Source organism: Cydia strobilella, chromosome 1 (genome assembly GCF_947568885.1).
Source record: "Cydia strobilella chromosome 1, ilCydStro3.1, whole genome shotgun sequence".
In the NCBI taxonomy this organism is placed as follows: Eukaryota; Metazoa; Arthropoda; class Insecta; order Lepidoptera; family Tortricidae; genus Cydia; species Cydia strobilella.
In genome coordinates this window covers 19,303,367-19,317,585 of record NC_086041.1, presented here as the reverse complement: position 1 = coordinate 19,317,585, position 14,219 = coordinate 19,303,367, and the positions used below count along the sequence as shown (strand labels likewise).

Sequence of the window (14,219 nt, the reverse complement as noted above, 5' to 3'; positions counted from 1 at the left end):
ATCGATATTTATAAATAAAATTTCAATGTGAGTTCCGATAATAATAGCGACGAAGAAATAAATTGTACTCCGTCGCAATTGAGGGCGGAGGCAGAATTAGAAATTAATAACTTGTTGCCGCCAAAGTCGAAGGAGAAATTTGTTTTTTTTTTGAGTGGTGTATTTCTTTATTTCATTGCATATGTTTGAGAAAAGCACTATACATGCCTGGCCGTGAAAAGGGCTTGCCGGCTTCGTATCACTACCCGACCTCCCTACGGTCGGCCGTCTATGCCTACTCAGCTGAAAGCCCTTCTTTCCCGGCGCCTGCAGTAATGTACTATTATTAAAACTGACACACTCTGGACTGGTTCTTATTACTTGTTGTTTTGAAATCTAATTATTATTTGTCCCCGTTTTAAAACTCTCACTACTCTCAGGACTTCGAAATTTATAATTTATAAGGTATTAGGTATGCTTGGAGATATAAATCCAACACGTAGGTCTTTTGGAGATCTCTGATATCACGTAGAAAGCCCTGCTGGAAACCACACCAAAAGATATCTACCCAAGAACAGGGATTGAGATTGGACGTTATTGTAGATTAAATTGATGGAAAATTAAGCGGTCGTCGACTGTACCATTAGTTTCCTTTTAACATATATCCAATTTCAGGACTATCCAACAGTGAGACTTCGAAATTTGTCCTAGTTCGATTGTAAAAAGCAATAGTATCTACCTGCCTACAAAATATGATCATCTAATTTTACTTGTCACGCTGACTTTACTATGTGTGGTGTACAAAATGTTCGTGATTGCAACTATTTTATAAATCAGAAAAGAACTGAATAAACGAAATATTTTATAAGTCACATAGGTAATATTCTACAAGGGAATTCGCAATTATTGTTTCTATATCATCTAATATTGTAATATAGTTATTTGTGCAACAAGAGAGGAAAGTTGGTTTTTCTTGCGAGTGTTTATTTTGAGTCCCGAGAAAGCGAAAGATTCTAAGGTAGAATCTTGAGCGTAGCGAGGGACTCAAAAACACGAGATGTAAAATAACTTTGCTCTCGTGTTGCACACATAATTTTTCACCTCAGTAGTGAGAACATATTAAAGGTTAAAATATATTTCGACATAAGTACACAGAATAAACAGAAAATAATATGTACGATACGATAAGATACGATACGATACGATACGAGACGAGACGAGACGAGACGGACCGGACCGGACCGGACCGGACCGTACCGTACCGTAGTATGAAGTTCATGGCCTTCACTAAATTAAAAAGCTACATTGTTTCACTCCCTGGAGTGAGGAAAGTCGCACTTTCCTCACTCCAGGGAGTGACGAAAGTAGGCTTGTTCGAGCTGCTGAGGTGAAAAATATTATATGTTACTCTATGTTTAAACTAGTTGTTGCCCGCGACTTCGTACGCCTGGATTTGTATGTTGGTTGTTATATTATATTCTACAACTACATGAGCATAGAACATTGTACATTAAAACTAGTAAAACAGCTGTAGGGTTCATAATTTCTTATCGTGTCACGAAGTTTAAAAAAAAAATCTCGACCCCCTTAGACCACTAAAATTGTTTCTCTTGTATTCCAATATCATGCATTTTTACGAAGTTTAAGGTATTCCGGTTTAAAAGATATATTCATCCCCATTTTAACTCAGGAATAAATTTTTAAAAACGCTAAAATATTTTTTTACCGACTTCAATTTCATAGGTTCTGTATTCGGTTGTGGCTATTTTTTTTAATGTATGTTCACCGATTATTCCGAGACCCGTGGTCCGATTTGAGTAATTCTTTTTTTGTTCGAAATGAGCTACTTCCAAGTTGGCCCGTATTAATCTGGTTCTGATCTGATGATGGGATCCCTGAGGAATTGAGGGAACTCCTCAATTTTTAAAGGCACATGTATGGTGATTTGGGTGTTTTCATAAGCAACTTGAGCATTTTCTCTCGAAAACGACCAATTTGATGAAGTGGACCTGACGATGATGATGATTGTTTTGATGATAGTGATGATGATTTTTTTAATGTAGGATGTTCAGCGATTACTTCGAGACCCGTGGTCCGACTTGAACAATTCTTTTTTTTGTTTGAAAGGAACTACCTCCAAGGTGGACCCACATTAATCTGGTGCTGTTCTGATGATGGAATCCATGAGGAATTAAGGGAACTCCTCAATTTTTAAAGGCACGTGTATGGTGATTTGGGTGTTTTCTTAAGTAACTTGAGCATTTTCTCTCGAAAACGACCAATTTTTTTGACATTTAGATTTTTATTCTAGAAAGTTTCTAGACTAGTATTTTTTATACAATTTTGGTGTTTGACGATCCTTTTATGAATTCTTATTATTAAGTTTGACATATCTATAATTCAATGTTTTAAGAATAATAATAACTGCATTAATAAATTGCTCTGATATTTAGATTAAGGTAATATTTAAAACTTGACAATTTAAAAGTGCTTGTTGCTAGGCCTATTTGAATAAAGAATATATTGAATTGAATTGAATTTGATTAAGTGGATCTGATGATGATGATGATTGTTTTGATAATAGTGATGATGATTTTTCTTAATGTAGGATGTTCAGCGATTACTCCGAGACCCGTGGTCCGACTAAAACAATTCTTTTTTTGTTTGAAAGGAACTACCCCCAAGGTGGTCCCACATTAATCTGGCGCTGTTCTGATGATGGGATCCAAGGGAACTCCTCAATTTTTAAAGGCACATGTATGGTGATTTGGGTGTTTTCTTAAGCACCTCGAGAATTTTCTCTCGAAAGCCACCAATTTGATGAAGTGGAGCTGATGGTGATGATTGTTTTGATGATAATGATTTCAGCGATTACGCCGGCACCCATGATCCGATTCGAGTAATTCTTTTTCTGTTTGAAAGAAGTTACCTCCAAGGTGTTTTCGTAACATTTTTGGTTTTGATCTGATGATGGAATCCGTGAGGAATTGAGGGAACTCCTCAATTTTTAAAGGCACGTGTATGGTGATTTCGGTGTTTTCTCAGGTAACTCAAGCATTTCCTCCCAAAAACCACCAATTTGATGTAGTGCGACTGTAGCCTAACCACGAGTTTGACACTAAATATTCGCTGGCGTCTTCGTAACTTTGTACTTACACTAATATGCCAGTACGAGCGAGATGCATAAACAGTAAGTTACGCACACGATAGCGAATATATCAATGTCAAACTCGTGGTAAGGCTACTGATGATGAAGACCACGGTCGAAATGTGGAACTTCCCTCGTATGTGTATTATGATGTGATAAATAAAAAAAAAAAAAATGAAATTATGATTTTTGATGTAGGTTGTGTTGGAAACAACCAAAGAGACTGACAGGTGAGGGGTAGGTGTGGGAGGTGAAGGTAGCGGGTATTAGTGTTTGGGGGGTTTGAGATTGGGGGTTGGGGGTTGAGGGGAGGTGAGTTGATGGGTCGGGGACTGAAAGGTTGGGAGTTAAGGGATTGGAGGTTAGGGTTAGGAGTTAAGTGGTCTGGAGTTAGGGGTCGGGGAATGGCGGTTGAAGGGTTGGTGGTTTAGGGTTGAGGGATTCAGTGATCAGGGGTTGATGATGTGCTGTGATGTTGAGTGATCGGGGGGTTTGAGGGATTGGATCAGTGGCGGGGCGGAGAATGGATTTAGTGACAGGAATGATTTCCCAGACGGACTCAAGGAAAATTCTAATTATTTAATAAAGTTTACGAATTTAAAGTTAAACATGGTTATGTTTTTCATTCATGCGTCACGCTCTTAACAATGTCTTAAAACTAAAAATGGAAAAATAAAAGCTTTTATAAAAAAAGATAAACCGACTTCAAAAAGGATGAAATAAAATATTATCCTTTTTAGGGTTCCCTGTTTAAGTATATGCGTTTTCAAGCGATACGTTTGTAGTCGGTCCCAAGCCAAGTAGTAACAATACCAGTCAAAAATAATGAGCTTTTGTATATAAATCCCATTACAACTGTACAAATATTATAAACGTGAAAGTAATTCTGTCTGCCTCTTTGTTACCTTTTCATGGCTTAACAACTGAACCGCTTTAGCTGAAATTTGGCATGAAGGTTCCTTGAATTGTTTTATATTTTGAAATGTAGTCCTCTGGATAAGCGACAGAAAATAACTCAGTCCCAATCCCACACTTGCATGCTATGGACTGTTCGAGAATTAGTAAGAAATGCTCTTTAAAAAATACAACGACAAAATATAAACGCATTAGATTTACACTAATGTGCCGACAAGTATGGTACGAACTGCGCCAAGAAGGTTCAACCGTGTGTTCTGTTCTGAGGTGTGTTCTTAAATACCTACAGAAAGTTCGTTTATTGTCGTCGTGTAACGCTGCGTCTTACATAGGCGAACAACGCGAAGCGAAGCGACGCAGCGCGGCGCGGCCGGCCCAAGGCGTTCGCGTTCGCAAAGAGATCGCCCACGTAGGACACTTCTATAGGTATCAAAGGATTAATTAAGGCGCCGTGCCGTGCCGCTAAGCGTTCGCGTGTTGTTAGCCTACGTAGTACGCTGCGTTAGGCAATCCAACGTACATAAAATTTATGTACGTAGTTACGGACGTAGTTAATATGTACTATTGAGTCAATAGTATTGACGGGCGGGTAACTACGTGCTACGGAAGTACGGAACCCTACACTGAGCATGGCCCGACATGCTCTTGGCCGGTTTTATTTTTATTTTTGATCAGCAGTGACTAAACTTGCTTATTCTAAACTAAAAATTTGAGTTATGATGAACAAGTAGGAAAAAACGACGATTTCTTATATCGTCTATTTTTTATCTCTTTGTTAACTTAAACACTGTATGCTGATGTATTATACCTACATATAAACCTTCCTCTTGAATCACTATCTATTTAAAAAAACCGCATCAAAATCCGTTGCGTAGCTTTAAAGATCTAAGTATACATACAGCAGGAAGCGACTTTGTTTTATACTATGTAAGTATGTAGTGAAATAGGTACATATTTTATTTAGAACTGTATATGTATTAGTAATTATAATCAACATGCGTTCTACATATGAAGTATGACTACAGTCTACAGTTCATACCTACGTAATATATCCCTTTAGATTAAGACGAGTTCTTAAGTAATTGGGTAGGATATGCGATATCCGTCGACGCGTCCCACATAGTCCTGTCCCACTTCATTTGAATCGTTACGCAGTCTTGAAAAACACATCATTTTAGTGTTCTGTACATAGTAGTAAGTTAAAATTACTATAATTTTATTCAATATCAGTTGAGTAAAAAGTTAAGAAGCATTTTTTTTCAGATATATATTGGAATGTCACAAACGAAACTTGCACATTTTCTGCTCTTGTTAATACTATTTTTGAAGCCCGCTGCAAGTTTTCGTTGTGATCGTCGACCTTACGGTTCTACGTCTTTGGCATCTCCCTCGGATGGCCGATTTCAGATAAATATTATCGGCACTGACAATACGTACCTACCGGAAGAAGTCTATACTATTCAAATTACAAGAACGGACGATGAATCAGAATTTACGGCGTTCATGCTGTCAGTTGAAGGTGATTTAAAGCAGGACCCGAGGAATCCAAGAAGGATGTTGGCTCAAAATCCAGGGGAACTGAGGCCGCAAAGCCAAGCATCAGGAAAGTATAGTGATCGCTGTTTGTATTCCGTGGAGCAAGCCAGCTATAATACGAAGTCTTCTGTAGAAGTAAGTACTTGTTTGGAATTATGTTATCTTCTTTACTATGAGAACTTTTTTGGTAGATTTTTTAAATTGAGCTTTACAAAAATTTAAACTTTAAATGTACAGGGGTTATTTGTAATATTTTTCCAGGTGCATTGGGAAGCTCCTCCAGCAGGCAGCGGGTGCGTGACCATCCGAGCTATGGTGGCAGAAAGCCAGGAGGTCTGGTTTGAAGACGGGGCTCCGTTGACTCGTAAACTGTGCGAGGACATGCGCCAACCTGACGATGTGTCTCCGAACCTTAACTACGAATGTAATATTTGTGATGAGGCTAAATATCAGGTAAGGTAACGAGGGGAGGGTGTAGCCGTAAGCTATCAAAAGGTACAAAGCCAAGTATCAGCTTTTGGAATTCTTTCCACCATTTTTAACCATGAGGTCTCCCATGAGCCCGCCGTGTCGAATAAATATTTAAAGATGGTTTACGTGAAACCAAGTATGTTCAACTGATTAACAACTTTGTATTATATTTTTTTCTTAGGTTACATTTACGGGTATCTGGTCTCGTAACATTCATCCGCGACTATATCCAGAAAGCGACTGGTTGCCGCGCTATAGTAACTTAATTGGGGCGTCTCATGCGACTGATTTTGTGGTTTGGGCGCCCGGGGAGCTGGCTTCCGAAGGTCTAAGACAACTGGCCGAGCATGCCAACAGTAGCAAGTTAGAAGCTGAGATACGGGAAAAGGTTGGTAGATTAATTTATTTATTTCAACACACTTGCTCAAAACGACGTTTTTATTCCACCGATTTTTGGCTCATAATCCTAGATATTAAACACGCGTGCTCTTTCAGTGTATTATTCCACTCGTGCTTTTTCATTATATTATCCGACTGAGTTAAGAAGCTAACTGATTGCTAATAATATGCATGGAAAGGGAGCCTTCTTTAATTGGTCGGACTGGCGGCTGGCCCGCCCGCCGCCCGCGGCCGGGGCGAGCGAGGGCCGGCCGACACGAGTATGACAGATGAAACACACAATAATAACTGTTTTAACTTAAAATTTGATTAATATGAAAGTTTCTTTTTTTTTCTCGCAAGTGTGTTGAAAAACGTCGTATGAAACGCGTGTGCATTAGTCATTACACACATCGACTTTCTTATTGCGCGCTCGCTTACAGCTCGCGCGCACAATATCGCCTCGTGTGTGATAACCAACTTAGCACACTTGTATCATAATGTACTATTATATTACTCGTAACTAATGTAGGTTCCTTGCAAAGTAGTAGTCTCGTTAAATATTATCATGCGTACTTGCGTAGTGCTACTAGTGCTTATTGATCGTCAAAATTGTATGCTAAAAAATTTCTTTAAAACAAGCCTTATACGAGTATGAACTATAAAGGCCCTTTATGTAGGACGTATACTATGATATTTCTTCAGATTGGTGATGGCGTCCGGACAATTATCAAAGCAAAAGGTCACGGTTACAAAAAGATGGACAATCCATCTCATGCATTCTTCCGAGCCGATAAAGTCAGCCACTTGATCACCACCGCCGTGGCAATGTACCCGTCTCCCGATTGGTTCCTAGGAGTGACCAGGTTTGAGTTGTGTCAGGAAGACAACACCTGGCTTCAAGAAAAAGAACTAAATTTGTATCCGTGGGATGCTGGGACTGATAGCGGAGTATCTTATGAGGTGGGTACCCACATTTCAACAGCCAATACTGTAATAAAGTATATAGGTAATATATAATGACTTGAGGAGTTAAGTTAGTTATGATTTAAGTAGTAACAAATTAACAGACTAACTTTCACTATTTCTAAGTTGAATGATGTCTTTGACCATATTATAAAGAAGCCCAGCCTCTTCTGAGGCTGGACAAGCCAGGATACTATTGACCCTGCCGAGGTTATAGCACCTGACATTAAGCAGTCGACGCTGCGCAGCACCTCGGCGACATTCCATTGTAACATGAAACACGTCTTCAACTACTCCGCATAAACTACATTTGGGCGAGTCAACTTTACGCATCATAAACGCATAGCTATTTAAAGGAATGTGGCCAGATCGCAATCTAAGAGCAACAATTAAATTCTGCCTGTTCATCCTACAGAAAGAGAACCATGGAGCACGAGGGAGTGTGGGTTGGATCGTTTTATACCATATGCCCTTTGTGCGAGATCTTTCGTCAAAATATTCGGACCACATGTCAAAAGCACATATTTTTGACCTTAAACAGAACATCAGAAAACCAAGGAACATTATGGCAATTGTCACCCATTTCGGATGCTTCCCTAGCCAACCGATCCACCACCTCGTTCCCCACAACACCGCAGTGAGAGGGAATCCACTGTAAAATAACTTTCTTTTTGGCAGCGCAGAGTTTAAGTACTAGACGAATTATTGTGTAAGCTACTGGAATGCCCCTAAAGACGTAAGTACAGCGGTTCAAATGTTGAAGAGTGCATTTTGAATCCGTTAAAATTACAAATTTATTATGACTATTGATGCTGTCAATATATGATAGTGACTCTGCAATTGCGATCATTTCAATAGCCATTATCGAAATATTGTCCTTAATGTGTAGTTTAATTACTTCTCCGGTTTGCCAATCTAAGAACTCTGCTCCACTACCAATATCTGTTTTAGATCCGTCTGTAAATATCTTATAATACTCATGATAAGTGCCTGTAAGCATTGAATTACATATACTTCGTAACTGAGAACCGTCGTACTTACGTTTAGCTTTATAGATTTTATCAACATTTGATATTAGACAGTTACTTAAATCTATATTAGTAACCCAGGTATCGAGTGAAAACATTTCTAACTGGTTACTACAGTATACCGGGGTGTCCTTAAACTCGTTAAATACAAGTCCAAGTAACGGTTTGGTTTTGTTACGCCAGTAAAGGTAATTAAAAGAGTTTTTAAATCCGTCAGAAGTCCTGGTAGGGAATTTGTACATAGAGATTTAGATTTTAACAACATTTTACCTGCAAGATACCGTCTCCGAATAGTCCGAATTGCTAGCGGAGGTAAACTCAGTTCTGATTCCATCACATGGATAGGCGTACTTTTTATAAACCCTCCTATTATTCGTAAGCAAGTGTTTTGTAGTGTGTCTAACCTAGCTAAATTAGTTGCAGCGCTGTTTCCATATAAAAAACTTGCATAATCAAGCCTACTTCTTATCATTGCAATGTACAGACGCCTTAAATGAACTTGGTGCACTCCCCATCCCGCTCCCGCTAACACTTTAAATGTATTTATAAATTTAATAACTTTAACTTTAATTTCATTTATGTGTTTCCCCCATCGCAAGCCTCGGTCAAGCCAAAGGCCCAAGTATTTAACGGTATCCACAACTTTTAGTACTTGGTTGTTAATATTAATAGAAATGTTATCTTTTTTAAACCCCCTTTTAAACAAACAAACTTTACTTTTACTTTGAGAAATCTCTAGACCTATGTCTAAAAATAAAGTCTGTATCTTATCTAAAGCCTGCTGGATTCTAACTTCTCCCTCAGCAGGGTTTTTACAATGGCAATAAAGAACGTAATCATCAGCATATTGTGAAATGAATATCTCCTTCTCAAGGATTTTACAGATCTTCATAGTGGCTATGTTAAATAGTAATGGCGATAGCGGGTCCCCTTGGGCTAAACCGCGACCTGTCGATCTTTCTATAACTAATTCATCTAATTGTATTTTGAGGTATCTATGCTTCAAAAAATTCCAAAGGTAGTTGCATACTCTACGTTCTACTTTTAGTGAGTCCAGAGTAGAAATTAGCACTGTATTATCAATATCATTGTAGGCACTGTCAATATCTAAAAAGCAGCCCAAAGTTGATGATCCTTTCGCGAAGCCAATTTGAATCCTAGTAACTAGGACGCTTAAATTATCTAAGCATGATTTACATTTCCTAAACCCCATAGTATTTTCGGAGAACTCCTTATTACGCTCTAGAAGCCACTCGATTCTATGGTTGATAATTGCGTGAAAGATTTTGCATACACACGACATTAATGAAATAGGTCGTAATGATGATATTTGGCTCGGATCTCTGCCCGGTTTTGGAATAGGAATAATACCAATATCTTTCCATTGATTAGGGACAAATCCGTTAACGAAAAAGTTATTATATAGACACAACAATATCTTTTTGCCATTTTCTGGAAGATGTCTAATCATAGAGTATGAAATGTCATCACACCCAGGGGAGGTATCCTTGAGTTTAATGCACTTATTTAACTCCTGTATAGAGATATCAATATCAATGGGAGACTCATAATCCAAAAGCAACGGTGAAGGTGGGAGGGCGTAATCTAGAGACAGTGAACATAGTAGTTCGGGTAGTTCCTCAGCTAGTACTGGGTCAATGTACTGTCTAGGAGCTCTGTAGCCCTTCATCCAGGCCATTTTCCTCCACATCTCACTCGAAGTAGTACTTGCATCGACTGAAGAGCATAGATCTTGCCAACCCTTTCGAATAGCTCCACACAGATCATTATGGGCCTTAGAAGTCTTGTCCCGTAAAATATCTAGATTACCTGGAGTAGGATTCCTACGAAACCTGGTTAACGCCAGCCTGCGTTTGGCTATAGCTTCCGATAGCTTTTGGTTCCAATAGGGTTTTGGCTTAAATGCTGACTTTACATTATTATTAAATGTATGATATAGGATATGTATATCTGCTACTTGATTAATGAGATGAATAAATTGATTATAATTTTCTTGATGGTCACTACAGATCGTAAAATTTTTAAAGTGTTCTTGTAAACCTTCTTTATATTTTTGCCAATTAGCCTTTTTGAAATTTCTTTTCTTAACAGGGATGCTGAAATTGCATTGTTGTTTAGTTGAAAGTTTAATAAAAAAGTGATCACTACCTAATGTTTCATTACCTATTGACCAATTAAGGTCTAGAGCTATATCTGTGCTGGCCAAACTAATATCGGGAGAGGACTTTTGCAACACACCGTCGGATAACCTCATCCAAGTCGTTTCTCCGCTGTTAAGTGTTAACAAGTCACTGTCCAAAATAGAATTATAAATTTGATTACCTCTTGGATCCGTCTTACACGACCAACTAGAGTGATGCCCGTTAAAGTCGCCAAGGACTAAGGTTTTCGGCTCACAATGACTAAAGACTTCATCCCAATCCATTTGACTTGTATTTATTTTGCTAGGACAATAAATTGCAACAATGTTTTCAATTACTCGGCATTTTAAAAGCTTAACCTTCAGGAACTCGATACCTGCATTACCAATGACAACATTTGAAATTAGACATTGAATCGAGTTGTGTACGAGAATCATTACACCCCCGTAACCATCATGTCTATCCTTCCTGTAAACCTAATAACCATGAACTCTAACGCTATAATCTTTAGATAACCATGTTTCACTTACCTCAGCAATATGAACTTTTTGTAATCTTAACAATTCTTGAAACGATTTAAGCTTGCCTAACAGACTCTGGGCATTCCATTGGATAATATTTAAACTAATGGAATTACTAGAACTAGCCATAATTAACAAACTGTAAAAAACCTTTAACTATACTTGAGTGAAAAGAATCCTACCGCCAGAATCACCAGCCATTCCACACATAATTTAATAACGCCTTGAATTTTATCTTGGATACTTATACTATTTAGGAAAATCACCTCCTTTACGTCTTAAAACGACATTTAACAGCTCGTTAAATGTCGTTTTCCGATCGTTCTCGTTCTCGTGAGGTCCATTGACATTGTCACTTTGAGCGTTAATTTCTGCATTCCACTCTATCTTGGGAGGGTCAACAGCGGTTTTCTTCCTTTTCTCGTTTTTAGTTTGAATTTTTATTTTTTGTTCTGACGATCCAGGCATCATGTTCTTCATCATCACTTTTGTAATAGTCGGAATCATCATGGGAATCAGTCAGCAGTCTTACCTCCTGTCCCTGTGCCATATTTTTAATTTTGAGGCTATACGACGAAATAGACTTTGTCTTTGGGAATTTATCTGGCAAAATATTACTAGACGTAGCGTCTTGCCATTTCAGTGTTTGGCCGAGGGCCAACTCAGAGTCCTGTCACTACCCCAACTATTACTATTAAACTACTCTTATTCTAAATAACTGCTAAACACCTCTTAAGAATGTACCCCTAAAATTTGGCCAAGTGATCGTCTAGATAGTAGTTAGAACCCCTCGAAGTGGACCGCGGAACCCTAGATTCTTTAATGAGTATCGACAAAATTTTGGACTCTGGTATTATTCTATTATTACCTATATTTTAAGGAATAAATATTTATGGTACTGAAGATACATATTTTATTATGATACTAAGGAACAATTCAAAGAATATTTTAATAGTTACAGTAGTAAAAATAATAGATTGTGCCGCAAGGGAGAAAAATGACATATTTACGGTGAGAGAGCACATCGAATCCTGAACGGAGCTAATCATTCCATAATTGAATGCTGAGCGTAGCGAAGCATTCTAAAATAGTATTCCGAGCGTAGTGATGAAATTAATATTACAATTTTGTTAAATCTATTCGTGTAATGTAAACGCTGTTAAAGGCTTACTACAAATGACGTTATTTAGGTAATTGCAGCATATATGGTTAGTATGAGGTTAAAATTGTTGTTAGTAAAATTAGTTTAAAAATGTTTTTGGTGAAGTCCCGCCACACCTATTAAGCCTTCGGGTTAACATACGAAGCAGCACTCCCGGGATAAGCCCATTTACTCCCTAATATTTTAGGAAAAGTTATAATTATACTATCACCTTCTAAACGATGTGTGAGTTCACACGTACTGCTTCGCATGCTCGATGCGGGTCAGAAGGCCTTATCCCGTTCCAAAACATCATTCGGGTCACCTATCCTAACATTGTAGCCAGACGGGCTAAGACCAACGCTTCGCAACCTAAGCATTCCTAGATGATCTCATGAAAGAAGCGCCAAGTATCATCAGTCAATCAAAATTACTTTTTTTTATGTTCAAAAGCTAGGGATACTAATCCCTTTTCCCAATTCCCAGAACTGAAAGTATAGACTGAAATTCTAGTCCTTTAGAAGTATAAACGAAGCACTAAGGTTATTTGCTATATTTTATGAGACTGAAATATCAAGTTGAGCATTATTCCACTCAAATTCCCATTGGACTGCTCTTGCCTGCCAAGGGGTCCCTAAAACAAACCATTCTTCTATCCCAGAACGGAGTGTATGCCTAAACCCAGTTTGATACTTTAAGAATTTATTTTGTAAATACCTTAGAAACCTGAATGCAATACTTAGAACCTCGTCTCTACTCCAAAAACCAGAAATTTTAATAAATAAAATAAAGATTTCGTTAGAACTATTATTTTCCCCAGATAAATTAAAAGTTTGGAAGATTAGAATCCTTCACCTTTTTAAATACACATATTTTAGGATAATGAAGCCCTTTAAGAATTTATACCAACCATATCAGATTCTTAGGCCAAGCATAAAAGAGACCCTACACACAAATACCTACAGACAAATAGTGTATGACTCTAGCCTATTTATAATCCTACCCTTTGGCCCTATTCTATGTACACCCAAAACACAGATCGCACTTACCATTGACCTAGTGCCTTGGAATATACACGAGTGTATCCCTACTAGAAGCTGGAAAGTTCGGTCGACCAAACCGAGATTAGCAAAACCTAGGTGGTCTGAGTATTTGACTCCCCCTCCTACGCTCGCAAGCCAAAGAAGTAGGAAGTAAGTCGCCCTATTCCGTGTCTATCAGTGGATCGGCACCCTTTGCACACACCAGCACCAACCACATAAGAAGTCCTGCCGCAACTAAGACTAAGTATATAATAATAGTCACGACAGAATCCTTCCCCGCAATCAGCACTAGCATGCGCCAGAGCACCGAAATATATAAATATATTTAATAGGGGACCAGATCTCAATTACTGCCGACTTTAGTGAGCTCAGATTACTCCGAATGGCACGCACGTGATGCCCTTCACTTCCATCTAACAGCTGGGCTTTGAGACCAGGGAGATAGTTCATCTCTTATGTTGGTAAAGAAGAGATGCCAGCCCCTCTCAAGCCTGGAACTAAAAGACTCTTAACACCGCCAGGTGTAATGGATGTTTAGTTGGACAAACTGTCAGTCCAAGCAATGATCTGGCTTCAAAAAAAGCAAAAGACCCCATAGAAAAAACACTAAAATAACGAAGAGTAATTTTACTAGTATAAGTTTCTCACAAAACAAACAAACTAAATAAAGAAGTGAAATTCCCTTAGGCACCATTATCCAAGCTTAACATTACGAAAATTACTTCCCGCAAAATTAAACCAAGACACAATTCCAAGTTCCTGCCATGCAACGATTTTATTCCTTGCATAACATGACTGTACTTAGAACAATATAGTGTAGAAAACTTCACTTCACGGCACACAACACTACACACAACACATTAGTAAAGAATCTCTACTATAGTCTAAGCGTTACGACGATATTGTCCCCGTAAAACCAAACACAGACCAA

At 38.3% G+C, this 14,219-nt stretch overlaps 1 protein-coding gene across 2 annotated transcripts in view; it reads left to right on the top strand.

Annotated features, from left to right (window-relative positions):
* Window positions 1-5,175: 5,175 nt before the first annotated feature.
* Window positions 5,176-14,219, top strand: part of LOC134746025 (spondin-1-like) — a 33,293-nt gene continuing 24,249 nt past the window's right edge. Inside the window, exons 1-5 of one of the 2 annotated variants that reach the window (XM_063680216.1) lie at window positions 5,176-5,240; window positions 5,306-5,713; window positions 5,840-6,031; window positions 6,231-6,437; window positions 7,133-7,390. In XM_063680216.1, coding sequence (XP_063536286.1) covers window positions 5,318-5,713; window positions 5,840-6,031; window positions 6,231-6,437; window positions 7,133-7,390 — 1,053 coding nt within the window. In that variant the 5' untranslated portion in view covers window positions 5,176-5,240; window positions 5,306-5,317. The remainder of the gene's footprint in view (window positions 5,241-5,305; window positions 5,714-5,839; window positions 6,032-6,230; window positions 6,438-7,132; window positions 7,391-14,219) is intronic. The other variant, XM_063680205.1, reaches the window with a different exon arrangement.